Source organism: Mollisia scopiformis (genome assembly GCF_001500285.1).
Source record: "Mollisia scopiformis unplaced genomic scaffold LY89scaffold_2, whole genome shotgun sequence".
NCBI classification, from domain to species: domain Eukaryota; kingdom Fungi; phylum Ascomycota; class Leotiomycetes; order Helotiales; family Mollisiaceae; genus Mollisia; species Mollisia scopiformis.
This window is the reverse complement of record NW_017263582.1, coordinates 332,869-350,306: the sequence shown is the minus strand read 5'-3', so window position 1 is coordinate 350,306 and position 17,438 is coordinate 332,869. Positions and strand designations below refer to the sequence as shown.

Here is a 17,438-nt window from a genome sequence, read left to right as displayed (position 1 = left end):
AGTTTCATGCTGTCTTGATCTCCATCTCCGCAATGTTGAAGGCGATCATCACTTGATGTCAGCCTCACTGGTGTTTGTTTGTTTGTACAGGAGTCGAAGATGCATTGTGATGTTTGCCAAGACCAATGATGCAAAAGATGAGACTGTGCCGCCCACGTGAGGGCCAATCTCGTACCTGCGTGCTCCAGATCAGGATTTCAGCCAGGATTATGGCATCAACATGAGCCCCGTAGGCTCCGATTCGCTGGAAAATATTAAAGCGTGCGAAAAAGCTTGGAATGTAAATGGCCACTGGCATCGAACTGTTTCATATTTGGACGAAATTCGAGATCAAAGTTGTGGAGGACCCTGCAATGTGACGTCGACGGTGCAATTTAAGCTTATACTTAAACTTGGAAGAGAAGGCCGCTAAGTTTGACAATAATAACAAAGACACGGGAGCAAGGAAAAACATATAGCACGCGAGCTTCTCTTTCTCCTGCGGACTTTTATTTTCCCTTTCTCGATCTCACCTGCTCGTTTTTAGAAAACATCTTCGGTTTTTCTGAAGACTGTGGTTGTGATCAGCGAGAGCACTCAACCAATCGCGGATTCGCATTTCCATACACCGCCTCCCCTGACGGCAAATTGCCAATCCGTCCTCACGATGTACAACTCACTCTCACTTCTCGCTTTGGTCGTGCCAATTGCTCTCGCTGCTCCTGCACCAGCCCCAGCTGCTGTAGCAGTTCCGCATCCTATGATCACACCCCGAGCATCATTGACTGATCGCATTCCTTCGAAAGTCCAAGAACGTGGTGTTGTTAGCTCCATCGAAAGCTCGATTGAGGGTCTCGGAAGCTACTTGACTAGTGTTTTGGGTACTTATCCTTCATATGTCGCCAGTGGAGTTCCAAACTTCTTCCAAGATTTTCCTACTGGATCTGCCGTAGAAAGCAGTCTTGGTATTAGCGATAGTGACTTGGCTGCTTCTCCAACTCAAGCCTTGAACATTCCGTAAGTCGAGACTTCCACAATTTCCGAGCAGATCTCAACTACTATCGGACATTTGCTAATGAACATTTAGTGGATATGCGAACTGGACAGACCAAGGATGGAACCTACGATTCCACGGAAACATCTACAAGCAACCCAATATCTCCGAATCGAAGCTCGACGATTTGGCCAATGTCTTCCTAGTTGGCACATCGATCCAAGCCTTACCACCTGCAGAACAGACACAAGCACGCAATCTTACTGCTGAGATCTACGTGGTTCAACAGGGCAATGTCAATGTCACATTCAACATTGAGCCAGCTGCAAGCCAAGGCACTGATGGGACAGCCAGCGGTAGTGGAGCAGTGACACCAGGAGGCGGAGCACAAAACATCACATTAGTAGGAGAGACAACTGTCGAGGGAGACTTCGATCAGTTCGTTCCTCTTGCAAATGTCTCGGGTCCAGGAGGGTACTTGATGGCAGGAAACGAGACGACCTCCATCCAACGAGTCAACGTCTACACCAATGGCACAGACACCGGAAATGCCACCTCCTACCTTGTCCCACCGGCAGGTCTGACAATCGTTTCCGACATTGACGATATTCTCCGCATCACCCAAATCTACGAGCCTGCCCAAGGTCTCCTCAATTCCTTTGCAAAAGCCTACGTACCATGGATGAACATGCCTGACATCTACGCCAATTGGTCCAAGAGTATACCCGACTTCCACTTCCACTACCTAACCACCACCCCTGAGCAAGTAACAAGAAACTACATGGACTTCATCTACAAGACCTATCCGGGCGGCTCCTTCGACACCCGCCCTCTCAACTTCTCCGACGTCAGCGAAACCCTCTCAATCCGCAAATTCCTCCTCGAAAAGATCTTCCAGACCTACCCCGAGCGAAAATTCATCTTGATCGCCGACACGTCAAATTCTGACGTGATGAAAGACTATCCCGCCATGGCCACCGAGTTCCCAGGCCAGGTCCAATGCATATTCCTGAGAAACACCACAGCGACAGATCCGGGAGATAAATTCCCGTATGATACGTCAGGATTTCAGGGTCTGAATCAGAGCATGTACATGTTCTTCCTCGTCCCAGATGATCTCACGAATCTGGACATCGTGAACGGACAATGCTACAACTCGACGATCCCGCAGAACGTCACGTTTAGCGAGCAAGGGTTGCCCTTTGGGTTGAGCAAGAAGAGTGCTGCTGGACGAGTGGATGTTGGGTGGAATGGGGTCGCGGTTGCCGCTTTCGCGATGGTGTTTGGGGCGTTGTTTGGGGTGTTATGATAGCATCGCGGAATGGCGTTGGGCGGTATTGCATTGCGTTGCGTTGCATTTTATGAATGAATGATTTTTTACCAAATGACTTCCAAGATTAAAAAGTCTCTCTTCCCCCCTTTCCTGCGGAACGTAGAAGTGAATCTCCCAACCTTACCCCTAGCCTCCCTTCACCAAACAACAAACGAACTCTAATTCTCAATCCTCAAACCCATAAAAGTGAATCTCAGCCTTACTTACTTACTTAGTTACTTACCCCTAGCCTCGCTCGCTCGTTCGCCTACCCCACCCATAAATCCAAATAAGCACAAATCCCCCCATCAAGCCCGGTCAGGCCCGCCCCCAGCGTGGCCAAACGACCGACCGGGTTTGCTGCTGACTCGCCAGCGTGCCTCCCAACGAATAACGACAACTTAACTACGTACGCCATTCCGTCCGCCACCGCGAACAATGCTATGCGCTTGGGCGCCCGGGCACACGGTACCGAAGAAGATGTCGGTACTGTGTGCCCGGGCGTTTTTGTCTTTGTCTTTTGGTGGTAAGAAGAATTTTGGGGGAAGAGGGGGAGAGAGGGAGAGGGAGAGGGGAGAGAGGAGGTTCGGTTAATTAGCGAGCGAGGTGGGGAGGGGGGAGGGGGGAGGGGGGAGTTTGCACTCCTTGGGTGATCTATTTATGTTCCTTCTACTGTACAGAGACAGAATAAGATATGCTCAAGATAAATAACAATATCTGGGTATCGAATCATACCTTCCTTCTTTCCTTTCTTGAAAATGCCCGGATTACCTTTTTAGTTATCTGTTCCCAGAACTCATTCATTACCCAACATCGATTTTTCGTAGCTCATAAACATTCCCTTCCAACAGTCCATTCTTAACAAACAGCAGCATCCCCAGCCCTCAACCTAAACCAACCCCCCAACCCCCACTGCGTCCGCCCATACAACAACTCCTTCCTAATCCCCTCATCCATCACAGCCGCGATAATCATCTCCAGCCTCGTGAAATCGATCGGTTTCAGGATCCAGCCATCGAAGCCAGTATCCACGTACTCACCACAGCTCTGTTCCGAGAGGGACGCCGAGACGGCGATGATCGGTATTCGACCATAGGATGCGCAGTTCGGGGATGTAGGGAGCGGAGTGCCGGTTTTGGAGAGGTGGTCGGATTCGTGGGCGCGGATGAGGCGCGTTGAGGCGTTGCCGTCTACTAGGGGCATCTATTGCCGTCTCGTTAGTATATATAAGCGAGAGGAGTTAAAGGGGGGACGAACTTGGAGATCCATCAATATGACATCGAAAGCGTCGGGACTGCCTTTGAATACCTCTGCACAAGATCGTCCGTCGACTGTTACCCGAACGTCGTGGCCCCGTCGAGTCAGTCTTGTTTCTAGTAATCTGCTGTTCAGTGGATTATCTTCCGCTACAAGCACGTTTACTCTCTGGTAGTTTGTGGAGACGGTGGGGAACGGGTAGCGGCCCGTGTTAGGGTCGAAAGTAGGCGCCGTGGTAAGAGACACAGCGTGCGCTACTGAAACGAGGGATTCGGGACCGGGAGTCAGTTCGCGAAGGGCACTGTTGTATTGTTGTCGGAGTGGGAGAATGGTGTCGAGACTCTGAGCTCGTTCTAAGATTCCTGGAGTCGTGTGGCTGGGAAGTCCGACGGCGCCTGGAGCGCTGTCTGGAGTTAACATGGGAGGAGTGGGTAAGCTCTTCCCTCCTGGGGGTTCGACGTCTTTGTTTGGGTCTTGAATTGCTTTCCTGAAGGGGATTTTGACGGAGACTTTGGTGCCTTTTCCTGGCTCGGAGGAGATGGCTATTTGGCCGCAATTGAGGCGGACGAATCGAGCTGTCATAGCGAGACCGAGACCGAGGGAGATAGGAATCGGGGCTCTACCGCCTTCATAAAGGCCGGTGGCTTGGTTTTCTTCGTCATCGAGAACTTGTTCGAAATCTTGGAATAGAGAGTCAAGTTCCTGTTCCGACATGCCTTTCCCGTCGTCTTTGAAGAACATTTCGACCATGGTGTTGGAGTCTGATGAGCTGTGGTATTCCACTGATGCGGATTAGTATCACTTGTGAGAGCTGATATTAGGGGTGACTTACACCCTACAGTTACAAGCTTGCCGCTTGAGTGTTCTATTGCATTGGCCACCAGGTTTGAGATTACCTGTCTCAGCATTGAAGGATCAGTTCGAACTGCAGTTGGGACTTTTGAATCGTCTTCAAGTCGAATCTCCAGCTCGGGTCGAGCACTAGCGCTTTTGAAGGAGACAATAACCTCAGTGAGCATCACTCTTAAGTCAACATTGTCTTCGTGGACCTGACACGTGTTAGTAAAGCAAGCAGAATGTTATGGTCATTAAAATTGTCTCAAATTGTGCAGTTCGTGGAATTCTGGATCTCTTGCGAAGGGGGCTCACATCAAACTCAGAATCCTCCGCTTCCGTCAGGTTCAGGAGATCATTCACCTGGAACACCAGAGACTTAGAAGCCTGCAGTGATCTCTGGAGGTGTTGTCGCGCTCGTTCATCGAGCACTTCTTCTAGTGCCACTTCCAAATAGTTGATAATACTGTTTAGTGGAGTTCGGACTGGATTGTCAGCAGGATAGCAGATGAGTTTAAAGTGTTCTAAACAAACCTTCATGGCCAGCATTGCGAATGAGAATTCTGGTCATTCGGTTCTTCTGCACGATGGCTTCTTTCTGACGCCAGACTTCGATAAACCTGCCGTACAAGGTACTCAAAACAGCCGCAGATTCAACTATGACAGGTCAGATATTGGGGATTATTACTTAGTGGACGAATTTTACCTTGATCTTCTGTCCATTCTCTGCTTCGTCCTACGACGCGTTCACTCCAACGCCGGAAACTAGCCCTGGGCTCAAGATAATTTCCTACACGTCTCTTCTTCTCATATGGATTTCCCGCCCACTGTACTTCCTGAGTCTGACCCTTTCGAAAGAATATCAAAAAATCCGAGCCGGACAATGCGAGAGGGATAACAAGCATCCCGGATATGACTTGGAACTTCTGAGGATAATCAATTTCTGGACAATCTTTGGTGATACAATTCGTTGAGAATATTGTCTTGAATGATTTCTGTCGTATATATTGAAGGAGAACGATTGCTTCGTTGTACGCAAATAATTTCCCAATTGTACGTGCTTCACCCTTGATGGCTAGAAAGCCAAAATCTGCCCCGAACATATTGAGAAGGTCTCCTGAGGAAGCGGCAATGTATGCCGAAGGAGAATTTTTTGGAGGAGTGCTTGACAGTGGTTTGCGAGCCTTGATCCGAGTTGAGTAGATCAACTTCTCAATATTCGTACTAGCTAGATCACCTAATGCTCTACAAAGCTCACGAACGGGCAATGAGACTCGCATGCCCGCACCGTAGGTATGTGTGCTGATTAGACCCCAGAGTTTGTCATCGACTGTCAATGAGATTGACATTGTTGCTCGTACACCCATGTTCTCTAAGTACTTGATGTGAATAGGCGACATCGCGCGAAGATATGAATGCGTAAGATCGAGGGGAGTTGCGGCATCCTCCCTAGTCCTGCAAATAAGTCTGGCTGTGGGTTGATCTCTATCGTAAAGGACGCGAATCTTGTTGATTAAGTACAAGTCTCGAGCTTGCTTTGGTATATCTGACGATGGAAATTTCAGACCTCTGTATACTGTATGAAAAGTCAGACATGGACTATTGATGCTATTCAGCACTATGCAAGATATGACAAAGAAGCTTATGGGTACTATGAGCTGTGATAGATCATGAATTGCTTAGCAATTATTCGCAGCTGCATAGATTTTTCGGGGCCGCGAATCTTCGGTGGAGCCCACGTTGAAATTAAATATTGAAGCCACCATAAACAAAAAACCATTCGGAGCCACGACGTCTGAGCTAATCTGATGATCTTCGAAACAGCAGAAAATCGAGTTAACTTACTGTCCATGGATGCCCTGTTATCCACAATCTCACTTACAACAGTTCCGGAGTTTGTTTCGTCGAATTGATAAACCATTACCCGATGGAAGCTAGTCAATTCGTAGACCAAGCCGACGATGACATCCAAGAGATCTTGTAAATTTGTCTGTACAGCAAGTTGATTCTGAATTTCGCACAGAACGTGAAATAACTCCATGGATCCGATTTGACGCTCAGTTTCTCGCGCGACTTGGACTGCATGCAAAGGTTTACTCTTCGTGGTTGTGGATAACATGCGTTCCTCGACTGTTGCTTCAGTCTCAACGACCGCAACCGGATCCTCTGGGAAGCCATCGTCGGGCGGGTGACGAGGATTGAAGATGTCCTTCATCAGTTCGAATTCGCAAATGACCAGGTCTGACTCGGCGCTCCAATGCATTGCAATGTAACAAGAAAGCGGAGCTCCCATGAGCGAGGTTAATGAAAGGGAGAACACATCTGGATTTGTTCTAGAATCCTGCTCACGTTCTCTCATTGAACGCACGCGGGATTTGAATTCTTTCTTGTCGCTCTTGATCAAGAGGTCGGTGACACAACGCAATTCGAATAAAGCTTCTGGCAAGAGTCCAGTGATGCTCTGTGCATTCTCGCTCACGACTCGAACAATAAAATTACCATCTTTATTCTCCCTAATTGCAATTAAAGCTCCGAAGCTTTGGATGGCCCCAGGGATGTGAATACTGCCACTCTACCGTCAGAAACACAGTCAATCACAAAATCTGAAATGCTAAACGTACGGTTCATCCTCGCATCTGTATACCTTCTGATCGGCCTCCACTTCTGGATTGCGTGACCCCTCAACAGGAGCTAGATTGAATGTATTTGACACGAACCGGCCAGCACTGGGAGCTGTAGTTTCCAATTTATTCGAAGTAGCGACCTTTGGTGGATCGTCACTGAAGCCATCGTCTTCTTGAGAGTCGTGCCGCACGAGGCAGGGAGGGGGGGACGGCTTATCGTCAGATTGATCTTCGTCGTCAGATTTCGGTGGAGGAACACCAGCTGCGGATTATCAGCGGTCTGATTTACGTATGGACGAACTACTCCTGCTCACTTGTATCATTTGTGCTTCCAGGACCTCGAATCCGGATTGGAAATACCCTCTGAATCTTGAACTCTTCCGAGATCTTGGTCGTGGACATATCTCCTTATTTTTTTTCTGCGAGAACTTGTCTCTATGCTTTCACCCGCGTTATCGTTTGATATTATGGCAGACCCTCATCGATTCGCGGTCTGCTGGGTGCTTAATTGCTTGCGGGAACAAGGTCGACATGAAGAAAGGTTGAGAATATGCTACGATGCCAAAGTGAGGTTCAGGATAGAAGTATATTGAAAAGGTAGCTTGGAAGTTTACACGAGTAATGGGCAGCGGGATGGCGGGGAGCTCAGGGTCTAGCTAGCAGTTTCCCCGATCTCTCTGGCGCATGTAAGATGGAATCCGTGGGACAAAAAGAATGTGCATCGAAAAGAAACCCATGCTGCTTTCCCATGGAAGGGGCTAGATCAGCGGAGCTTCAACCTGATGCGCTCGGTGGCGGGGTTCGTTTTGGTGCAAACTTTAAGGTCTGGGGAGGAGGTGTCGTTCGTTGTTGTTCTTGGTGCTGTTATTACATCCTTAATCGAAGGTTTGCCTATGCATATAAGTATCAGAGATTGCCTCTTCGTAAAGAAATAGTTGTCCTCCTTTTGCGCATCGTGCTTCCTCATGATCATAGATTCTGTCTCTTCCCAGCTGGACAAAGGAATTATTTATGATAGGCGGTCAGATAGTGGGTCCGCAGCCATGTCTATCTGCCGTTCAGGGGCTCAAGCGACGTTCCCCAAACAAATTATTCCGATTCTGTATTACCTGGGAGACTACCGGCTGCGAGTACAAAATTGTGTACGGGAGTGGAGGTCAAGATCAAGTCAATTCCATGAAGAGCGACGACCTAGCAAGACTTTTGGATCGATTTTGTTGTCAGACGGGAATAATAAGATTCTGGCGGTTGTTTGTGACTGCAAAGTCTCGAGCGGGCTTTCGACCTTAGCGAAAGCAATATCAGCCCACCACCTCGACCCGGGCTTTTTGCTCCAAGTCTTCCAGACTGGCAGAGTGCCACGTAACCGGCAGGCAGCCGGCAGCATTGGGGTTTTGGTATGCGATCAAAATGGGTATCGACGTATCGTGCGCCTCTCGCGCTGCTGCTGCGAGGAGCAGAAGAACTCATCGCAAACGCCAAGGAAACTCTGTCTGTGTCTGATCATCGCCACAAACTCTGTCGCGCAAAGCCGTATTACACAGCTGAGTCTATTGCCTACGGTCTCCCACAGGAATAGAGTTCAGTTAGCACCGTAACTTGACGGCACAATGTTTCCTAACTTTCATAGGCTCTCGTCTACAGCTTTCATTATCAGGTCATTGGTTTGAAAAGAATTAGAGAAAGTTGTATAAGCTCCTCGAAGACTAGAGCAAACTTAGTGTGAACCTAAAGTCTCAGCGTAAGGGTCCAGGTGATGCAGAAGAGCAATAAACAATCAACGAATGGAAGCATGACCCAAAGGATGGCAACGGAAGTGATTCATGAGGCCATTGACATGATCGGAAACTGAGCCCAGCTGTGTTGGAAATGGAATGCGAGGACTATTATTAGAGACATTCATAAATATGTGTTTGTATTTGTTCACGTCTCGCAATGCGGGAGGAGCGCAGATCTTTCCCATTTTGATGTCACTTCCGTAAAGGGAAACGATCTTCGTGACAGCACCACTTCCTTCTTCAACCTCTATCCACTCTCGTTTACCTAGGTATAGAGCTTCATACTCACAGCATCTTCAAATTGATTCCTTTCTGTCCTTGTATTTAAATTCATTAAATGTCTTGATTCATTTTCGAGCTCGTTGACATATACCTTCTGACTATGAATTCGAGCCTTGAACCAGCCAACATTAAGATCATTGCACCGGGACGCCAAGTACGATACCTACCAAATCCCCTCTGAGCATGATTGCAATAACCACTTCAACCCCTCTAGCCTACATCTCTCAATCTTATTGCCTCAAGACCATCTGTCCTGGCATTACCATATTTCCCAACCATGCATCCTCATACACCTTCATCTCCCGCTGGAGCAAGTGTCTTTCTCTTTCCAGCTGGTCCTTTTGTCGTTCCAATAATTCAATGTGCTCCTTTGCCAAGTCGAGTACCTTCCCACGTCTGATCTTTTTTTGGAATACGACCCCAGACTTGCCGTCGGTGTCAATATTCACGACCTGCAACGGCAATGCTGCTAATAGTTCCTCAAATCTGTCCTTCATCTGCTTTCGATACTTCATTTCCACATGCTTATGTCGTTCCTTTTCTTTATCGAGCACCCTACTACCATTACTGCTCTTCTGCTGAGCTTTCTCCGTGATGTCTCGTTCTTCAGCCAACACAGGTGTGCTGGTCTTAGCAGCCGAATGATCTCTTCGGTTTGGCGAACAAATATCCTGCTCGACATCGTTTGTGGAAAGTGGACTACTGCACCGTGTAGCCGATTCCTCTCGAGTTGGGATATCTTCAACTTCTACGTGTGGACTCTCTGCCGTTCTGCGTCGCTTTCGAGGAGGTGCTAACGATATTGCACGATGTTCTAGCAAATCAATGGGCCTTGCTTGTGTAGCATCTCTTCCAAAGTCCTCGTTATATCTTTTCGGCTGAGGTTGATGGCAAACAGTTGTATTGAATTGCGAAACAGGAGAGGTCAAGCCCATGCTCGGAGTCTGTACCGGAAGTTGTGCATTGGGAATGTCATAGGACAATTGATGCTGAGATTCTGGATAAGCAAATCCGCCGAAACTGGCGTCGAATGGGTTGTGCCCATCACTGAACGAGGCGGTGAACAACCCGTGAGTTGCCGTAGAGACTGGGCTTGTTGTGAAGTCGCTACCCGTAACTCCAAAAGGAGCCATGGGCAAGGTCCAGTCAGGAAGTTCTTTGGCTGGAAAGGCATAGCTTGATGGCCACATTCCAGAAAGACCTCCCGCCAAGCCCGGGGAGATGCAGTTGACTGCATTTGAGTCGAATTGTCTGCTGGGTTTATGACAATTCGACATGTCTTGAGTATCTGCTAAACGCATGGGAGCTGCAGTATCGAAGTGGAAATAATGGTCGTCCATGTTGTTGAATTCTATCATGCTTCGTATTTGGAAAATTCATGTTTCCGATGGCAGTATGTATATTCTGCCACATGGGAGTCGTTTCTTATTCTGTGCAACCAGCATCATGCATTTGCAAGTACCTTGTGTATCGTTGTTCAACTCCTGGTCCAAGATGTTCTGGCCAGCACGCTGTGTAACCAGTTCGAGCTTGCAGAAAATTCCAGTAGTAAGCCAGTGGACGGGCGTCAAGTCGATCATTTTCACCTGAGTATGTATGACAACACAACTGCAATATTATATTGTTTGCTTGAACGCCACCCCAGAGATCTTAAATGGCTGTGGTGTCGTATCGCCAATTTCTCTATGAATAGCGGAATTTCGAGAGTCGAGAGTCGATACAAAGCCATATGGAGAGGTCAGACACCAGCTGGACACCAAGGTTGTGTGGGCCTGCAGGATCAGGCACGTCGAAGATATCAACGCCTCCAGTCAAATGTCTCACTTGACCACACGAGAACACACATGCTTGGACCTACCTTATCGGCCTCGGAGAAGCTGGAATCGATGCCACCTTAAGGGTCTTCTGGAACTTCGATATTGGTGGTACGAAGTTACACATGGCTTTCACTGTGGTTGCGCCTCATCATGAAGATTGTTTGCTTTCGACTTTCAAGAGATCACACGCTATTCGACTACAGCGAAACGCTTCTGAGCTCTCGACTTGAACCATAGTCCAGATCGAATAATTGATGCTTGCCCACCTTGATCAATTTATTCACGACAAGAGATTCCATTCTTCTTGCATGGGATCTGGCACCGGTTAACGACGGGCTGGTCGCGGCTTGCAGGATACATCCAATACTCACCGTTCCTCAAGCTACAAAGATTTGGCGTCAAGCCCCAATTCCGACGACCGAGTCTCTTCCTTGTGGACCTTCCAACATGAAACAACGACGTAACAACACCTCTCAAAAACAAAAGCCTCTCTCCCAATATCGCGGGAAAAGCCATCCATATCTACAATCCCACGAGCTGAAACCGTCCACTCGAGCTCCCGTACCACGAAATCCACCTCGGTGTCTCTATCCCACGTTTCTCGTGCTGCCCAAACGTCCACCTGGCGTCCGAGGTTACCTTGCATCGTATCACGTACTCGTCTATCCATACAGCATTCGGTTTCGTTCCGGGCAGCAAACATCGCTGAGTGAGAAACACCTTCAGCAAATGTCGTCTGACCCTTCCTTCGCCTCACTCCCGCTTCCTTCCTTCCTTCCTTCCCTCCCCCACACGTGGGATTTCAGCTCGGGTACGGAGTACATTGTGTTGCACATCGCAGACACGCACCATCGACGATCTAGAGCTGTCTGAGTTTGCATCCTGGATCCTGGGTTTCGTTGGGTGTCTGCATGCATACATAGTGGAGGTGCGAGGATGCGGAGGTGAAGCTTAGAGGGGAGTGGTGGTGGAACGCGGAGGATGGGGAGTGGGTGATTGGTGGGAGACGGATGTTAGGTTTTTGGTTTCGGGTGAGGGGTGGGGAGGAAAGTTTGAGGGTGTTTGATTAAGAAGTGTGCGAGAGATTTGTGAATGTTTGGGTTCGGGAGAGGAGTTTCGCGGTGTTTATGTTGGGTCTGATTTTGTTTTTGTTTAAGAATCCGCCGCGGAAAGGAACATTTTTTAGTATCCATGATGTTGGTGTTGTGATAGAGATGTGATTATAATTAAGCGGTTATTTTGAGATCACAATGTCTGTCCCAGAACGAAGAATTAGGTAGGTAGTGCTCAGTCGGGAACAGGAATCAGGGCTTCTCTTCTCCCAGCTAGAAATTATTCTCATGGTTTCCGAGAATTTATGTTGTCTGTCCTGCGAAGAAGAGAAGGTCAAGTACAGCACAAAAGATCTGCTCCCCCTCGCCATTTACAACGCCATCTCTAGAGTCATGTCGTACGCCTTTTCTGTTGCCCTTCTCCTTCTTCTCCTCCTCCTCCTCTTCTTCTTTCTCCTCGTCCTCCTCGTCCTCGTCAAAATACTTCAGAAATCGACTACTCAACTCCTCAACAAGTCCTTCTTTTCTTCGAACAAATTCATCCTTGACTTTGTGCATCTGACTGGAGGGATCTGGTGAGCGCGGCGGGGGTTGAGAACTACTGTACTCCTGGGGCCGTCCTTTATCATGTTTGTGGTGTTTGAAGAAAGATCGCAGGTATGATGAGTCCTTCAGCTAGCTAGCTTCCTCCACGGATTGACCGGAAACTCCAGGATTTCCTCAAAAAAGATCAGATCAAACCACAATAAAATGTCAAAAAAAAGAGATGTCCTCTCTTCATTATTAGGTATTAATTCCAAGAAACACCGCTATCCACTCCATTTTTACAATTACAATTGCAATCTCTCACTCCGTCATACCTCATTATCACTCAACCCACCCTCGGCACCAACGCAACCTTAACCCCCCTTCCACTCGCACACGTCAAACTCAACTGCTCGCACCACTCACTCCCATCCCTATCCTCCAACCCGCCAAACTCCTGCAGCAGCCTCACCGTCGTGTAACTCGCCTCCGTCAGCGCAAACTGCTGCCCAACACAGATCCGCGGCCCCCCGTTAAAAGGAAGGTATCCCCATCCGGGCCGGAGATTCTCCTCGGGTGCCCACCGCTCGGGCCGGAATTCTAGCGCGTCGGGCCCGTAGATGTCGAAGCGGCGGTGCATGGAGAAGGTGGACCAGGCGACGATGTCGCCTTTGGGGACGAAGATCGGGGAGAGGCCGTCCGGCCCGCCGCCGCGGGGGAGGATGGTGTCGCGGTTCGCGAAGCGGGCGTTGCCTGGGACGACGGGGTAGAGGCGGAGGGCTGGTGGCGTTAATGTGGGAGTTTACTTGGGGAATGGTAGAGGGGGGCTTACATTCGTTCAAGAGGTATTTTAGGTATTTCATGTTGCGGAGCGTGTCATAGTCTGGTTTCTCGCCGTTGAGTTGGTCGACTTCTGCTTTGAGCTTGCTCCAGATATCTGGTCGGCGGGCGAGGACGTGGAAGGTGTTTGATAGGAGACTGGCCGTTGTGTCTCTTCCAGCCAGTAAGATGTTGAGGAGCTCGTCTCGAAGCTGCTTGGGGTCTCTTGTGGAGTTCATGAGTTCGGTTAAGAAGACGTAACGCTCCTTTCCACCCTTGCCGTCGATGGACTTCTCGGCGTCTTTGGGTTGAGATCGCTCTAAAGCTCTGAAGACAATGTTGTCCACGAATCGATGCACGGTCTTGCATGCTTGGTCGAATTCCTTGTCGGGGAATACATGGACTAGCTTTCCTAGACGACTGCGTTGCCCTAGCTGGCCTTGGGCATAATCGAAGCAGCGGCCAAAGATTTCCTGTTCTGATCCAGCTGGGGAGGTAAGTGAGTTCACGGACTCGCCGAACAAGAACTCGGTCGCTGAGTCTAGAGTAAGCTGGAAGAAGAGCGGCTGTAGGTCAATGGTTGAGCCATCTCGTGGGATCTTGGTGACGAGTCTTTGAATGTGAGACTCGAAGGTGTCCAGGTCTGCTACTTGGGATTTGGTGAAATTGGGTCGAACCAAAGCCTATGATTCTTGTTAACGGGTATTCGGGTGCCTCGAATGAAAGCACTTACCCTCGAGTGTTCCCACTGTGCACCATCTAGAGCTTCTTGTCAGCATGGTTTGAAGGATGAGGTGAGGAAAGTGGGGTACGTACCTGTTGTGAAGATACCTTGGCCAAGCAACGGTCCAAATGCTTCTTGCCTCCGTCCCAACCCAAAATCTTTGAAATCGGTTGCAAGGAAGTGCTTCAAGTTTTCTGGTTCAATAGTGTTGAAGAATTTCTAGAGCCGTCAGCTCGCTGCTCCCTCATTAGGAAATTAATGACAGAAACTCGCCTGGCCCATCATCTGCCCCGACCAAGTATTCCCATAATCGAGATACCTCTGTCGACTAACCGTCGTCATGTTCTTCTCCTTGGACGCCTTCAACTGCGTCTGGTACAGACCGTATCCGATAATGCGCTCCCGCTGCGGTATCCTGAATTCGGGTTTGCAGCCATGTTGCTTCTTGAATCGGGCCACGCGGATGTGATTCACGATCTTCTGGAGCACGACCCCGACCACCACGACCAATGCAGCGAGCGCGTAATAAAACGAGAAAGCCATCCTGACAAAAACGAAAAAGGTGAAATACAGTAGTAGTCTGAGGTGCGCGAAAGCCACGAGGGGTCGAAGGAGGTAGATATTAAGATTGAGGAATGCCACACTAGGTCCCAGGGCTGAGACGTGGAGAGCTGAACAATGTGTGATTTTCCAAGAGCGTCTCCGAAACGCTGGAAGTTGGGATGAAGAAAGAAGAAGAAGAAGAAGAAGAAGAAGAAGAAGAAGAAGAAGAAGAGGGTTAAAATGGAAAGAGAGATCGGAGGAACTTTGGATGAGCCAGCTGGATGTCGGAGGTTCTTGAAACCGGATAGGGAGGATGCTTGCGCAAGGTCAGGTTATGAGGACAGGGGAGCGTGATCATTTTTTGATACAGTAGCAAAGTCGACGTAAACGGGCTGCGTGTCGCGAAAAGGGAGTCCCGTTCCCCGTTCCCAGTGTGCTGGAGCGGACAGAAGTTGGTCCATTCAACATTCAAACCCAGAGCAGCCTCGTTCGTGAATGAATGGGCCCGCGTTGATTGGGAGTCGGGAATGCAATGCAATGCAATCAATACTCTCCCCTCCATCCCCATCATCAAAGAGGAGAAAGCGAACAAGCGGGAAACCGAGGTTCCAGATGATTACAGTAACGAGCCGCCACCACTTGCGTCTCTCGCCTGTTGTTCGCACCCCCCGGACAGCGGATTGGCTAAAGTACGAGCGCGCATTTTTACCTAAGGTTAAGGAACACCTGCTTGGTCTGTCTGGTTGGACTCTTCGTACCGTCGTGCAAGATCCATCACGAGCATGTCTCCTCCATCTACTGGAATCAACCGTCGCGGCCGCCATGCACGGAGATGTTCGAAAGCAGGAAAGGAAATTCTACAATAGAAGCTGACGATCCTTTCTGGAACGTCGTTGAACCCGCGCGGAGGGATTGTTGTCCCTCCTGAACTTGAATGTCGGCCGGCCGGTCCATGCACCGCGATTCGGGTCTTCATCCGAGATGCCGATCAGGAATCAAGAATGGTTGGGTTGGTGAAGGTTTTTTGAGAGACACTTGTCGTTACTTGTCGTTGCTTGTCCTTCCTAGAGTAGGAGTTATCTCCGATACACATGTCTTTTCATGTGTAACTTATGGCATGGAATCCCTTTCCTGCCGGTGGCCTCTGAAGAATGAGGTTTCACGTGAAATTCACATGTTCCATTTTCAAAGCTCGTTTGCTTTACAGCTAGATATCAACGCATTGAGAAGCGTCATCGCCAGCTCTGAGCTGAATCGAGAGAATCCTCGGTATGGCCTGTCAGGTGCCAATCATTTCGGCAACCTCCCGAGGTCCAGGGCTGCTCATTCATACACGTGACGCTTCTTTTCACTTCCTTTGACCTCTAGCTTGGAGTTGAGATGACCTCGTCACCAAACCATGCTCAAGGCGCGATACTCGATGGTACATATCTGAAGAGTCCATCTCCAGGAATCGTTATTCATTGCTCCCAATCTGCGCATCATACAAATTTCGCCTGGAGCCAAGAGACTTGCTGCTCCCTTTGTCACGTACGTCTCAAGATATTGATTTTGACATTCTTTCCTTCTCTGAGCTTCTCCAAAACTGCAATTCATCTCTTGCTTAGAGCGTCTATCACGAGCAAGTCCTGAAATCATTCTCCAACTTCGTACATCTTTTTCGGACTCCATTAACAGTTTCTGGTTTAATGTTGGTAGGTATCACCTAGCCTGATATTAGTGATGGATATCCACCTCACTCACCCTCAGAGTAGTCTAAGACTCTCTGATGGATGTGTTGATGGTGGATTAATGAGCTAGAAGTAAAGCGGATGAGAGAGCTTATATAGGCTCTCTCCTGTGCTCTCCTGCCTACCTTTGTCCCTAAGTCAGTGGTCAAAGTCCAGTGCCTTTGTCCCGGCATTTAACGCAAATAGAGATACTTCTGTAGAAATGGGAAGGATTACTCTAAGTACACTGACTTTTTCGTTGCACACCTACAAATCAAGTGAAACTTACATGAACGTACTTCACTCACTAGCCATTTCTGGATTTATCCTTTTCGTTGCGCGTCTACGATCAAGTGAATATACTTTTCTGATTATTGCTAGAAATATACTCCTTTGTGGAATATTTTCCACTTGCTTTTGGTTATTTGTTCAATGATTGCTAAGAAAGGAAACTGGTGTTGCCAGTATTTTCACCGAGGCAGAATGAAACTATAATGCGTGAATCTGTATACGTGAATGAATTCGTATATCAAATGCGTGAATCGAGAAATCACACCACGACTGCCGCGAAGGAGCGTCAGAGGTGTATATATAGCAAGGTAACAACATGTTTCCCAAAATAGCTACATGGACAAACAAATAGTCCATCTAAACTAAACTTGAAGCAATGGTTACCTTAGCTCGGCTCATTACCTGACCTGCAACAAGACACACCGCATTGTTGGTCTCAACTTGTTTCTCTCCAGGTGCGGCTTTCCTAAAAGCGTTAGACTGGGTATTATATATACTTCTTTGATCACAATAAGGCGGCATCGAATAACAGACGCAGAGAGTGAAGTTCTGCAGTAAGGCTGGTTTGGAAGTGAAGTATGACTCCCGCAGTATGATGGAAGGGATATTCACTCCTCAACCTCCCGGCCTTTCTTCTCTGGGGCCATTCACTGCTCACGCGTGGCCAGGAATTGTTGTTGCAGCATCCCCCCTTCTTCCTCTTCCTTCTAACAAGCTATATAAACCACCAACCAAGGTCTTCAGTTATGGCAATCTTGCACGAGCAACCCTCGATATCCCTCTCCCAGTTGGGTTGTCTGCACTTTTATAAGGTTGAGGATCGCAAGGAAGATAAGATGTCTCCATCAGAAGCATTCATTCTGCAGCCAGAGCGTGGTGACAATAAATTGAATGGTGT

At 48.5% G+C, this 17,438-nt stretch overlaps 6 protein-coding genes across 6 annotated transcripts; 3 read left to right on the top strand and 3 right to left on the bottom strand.

Annotated features, from left to right (window-relative positions):
• The first annotated feature begins 406 nt into the window (after window positions 1-406).
• Window positions 407-2,359, top strand: LY89DRAFT_635180 (uncharacterized protein). The gene is made up of 2 exons (XM_018211432.1): window positions 407-996; window positions 1,067-2,359. The coding sequence occupies exons 1-2, from the start codon at window positions 647-649 to the stop codon at window positions 2,280-2,282; spliced, it is 1,566 nt and encodes a 521-aa protein (XP_018077408.1). The 5' UTR covers window positions 407-646; the 3' UTR covers window positions 2,283-2,359.
• Window positions 2,360-3,069: 710 nt separating this feature from the next.
• LY89DRAFT_165704 (uncharacterized protein) lies at window positions 3,070-7,683 on the bottom strand. The gene is made up of 9 exons (XM_018205524.1): window positions 7,315-7,683; window positions 6,998-7,262; window positions 6,222-6,940; window positions 5,083-5,952; window positions 4,911-5,033; window positions 4,692-4,861; window positions 4,375-4,591; window positions 3,543-4,324; window positions 3,070-3,488 (listed from the first exon to the last, which is right to left on the bottom strand). The coding sequence occupies exons 1-9, from the start codon at window positions 7,400-7,402 to the stop codon at window positions 3,144-3,146; spliced, it is 3,579 nt and encodes a 1,192-aa protein (XP_018077407.1). The 5' UTR covers window positions 7,403-7,683; the 3' UTR covers window positions 3,070-3,143.
• A 360-nt stretch (window positions 7,684-8,043) lies between these two features.
• LY89DRAFT_713589 (uncharacterized protein) lies at window positions 8,044-8,901 on the top strand (the record flags this gene model as incomplete). The annotated part of the gene is made up of 2 exons (XM_018218062.1): window positions 8,044-8,580; window positions 8,631-8,901. 2 exons carry the CDS (start codon window positions 8,044-8,046, stop codon window positions 8,724-8,726), a joined length of 633 nt encoding a protein of 210 aa, XP_018077406.1. The 3' UTR covers window positions 8,727-8,901.
• A 192-nt stretch (window positions 8,902-9,093) lies between these two features.
• Window positions 9,094-10,802, bottom strand: LY89DRAFT_679867 (uncharacterized protein; the record flags this gene model as incomplete). Its single annotated transcript, XM_018213956.1, has 1 exon — window positions 9,094-10,802. A coding segment is annotated over exon 1 (983 nt), but the record flags the coding sequence as incomplete, so codon positions are not given.
• Window positions 10,803-12,152: 1,350 nt separating this feature from the next.
• Window positions 12,153-12,672, top strand: LY89DRAFT_165482 (uncharacterized protein). The gene has a single exon (XM_018205523.1). The coding sequence runs from the start codon at window positions 12,218-12,220 to the stop codon at window positions 12,506-12,508; it is 291 nt and encodes a 96-aa protein (XP_018077404.1). The 5' UTR covers window positions 12,153-12,217; the 3' UTR covers window positions 12,509-12,672.
• Window positions 12,673-14,657, bottom strand: LY89DRAFT_165383 (putative cytochrome P450 alkane hydroxylase). Its single transcript, XM_018205522.1, has 5 exons — window positions 14,271-14,657; window positions 14,090-14,216; window positions 14,007-14,032; window positions 13,287-13,956; window positions 12,673-13,234 (listed from the first exon to the last, which is right to left on the bottom strand). Exons 1-5 carry the CDS (start codon window positions 14,538-14,540, stop codon window positions 12,801-12,803), a joined length of 1,527 nt encoding a protein of 508 aa, XP_018077403.1. The 5' UTR covers window positions 14,541-14,657; the 3' UTR covers window positions 12,673-12,800.
• Between the last annotated feature and the right edge of the window lie 2,781 nt (window positions 14,658-17,438).

Coding starts and splice junctions, on each gene's coding strand:
- LY89DRAFT_165383 (XM_018205522.1), bottom strand. CDS start 14,540: ATGGCTTTCTCGTTTTATTACGCGCTCGCTGCATTGGTCGTGGTGGTC. Junction 14,033..14,089: donor CCAAGGTATCTTCACAACAG/GTACGTACCCCA, acceptor AAGAAGCTCTAG/ATGGTGCACAGTGGGAACAC. Junction 13,957..14,006: donor CACAGTGGGAACACTCGAGG/GTAAGTGCTTTC, acceptor CAAGAATCATAG/GCTTTGGTTCGACCCAATTT.
- LY89DRAFT_165704 (XM_018205524.1), bottom strand. CDS start 7,402: ATGTCCACGACCAAGATCTCGGAAGAGTTCAAGATTCAGAGGGTATTT. Junction 6,941..6,997: donor TACAGATGCGAGGATGAACC/GTACGTTTAGCA, acceptor GTAGAGTGGCAG/TATTCACATCCCTGGGGCCA. Junction 5,034..5,082: donor AGAATGGACAGAAGATCAAG/GTAAAATTCGTC, acceptor GACCTGTCATAG/TTGAATCTGCGGCTGTTTTG.
- LY89DRAFT_165482 (XM_018205523.1), top strand. CDS start 12,218: ATGGTTTCCGAGAATTTATGTTGTCTGTCCTGCGAAGAAGAGAAGGTC.
- LY89DRAFT_635180 (XM_018211432.1), top strand. CDS start 647: ATGTACAACTCACTCTCACTTCTCGCTTTGGTCGTGCCAATTGCTCTC. Junction 997..1,066: donor ACTCAAGCCTTGAACATTCC/GTAAGTCGAGAC, acceptor ATGAACATTTAG/TGGATATGCGAACTGGACAG.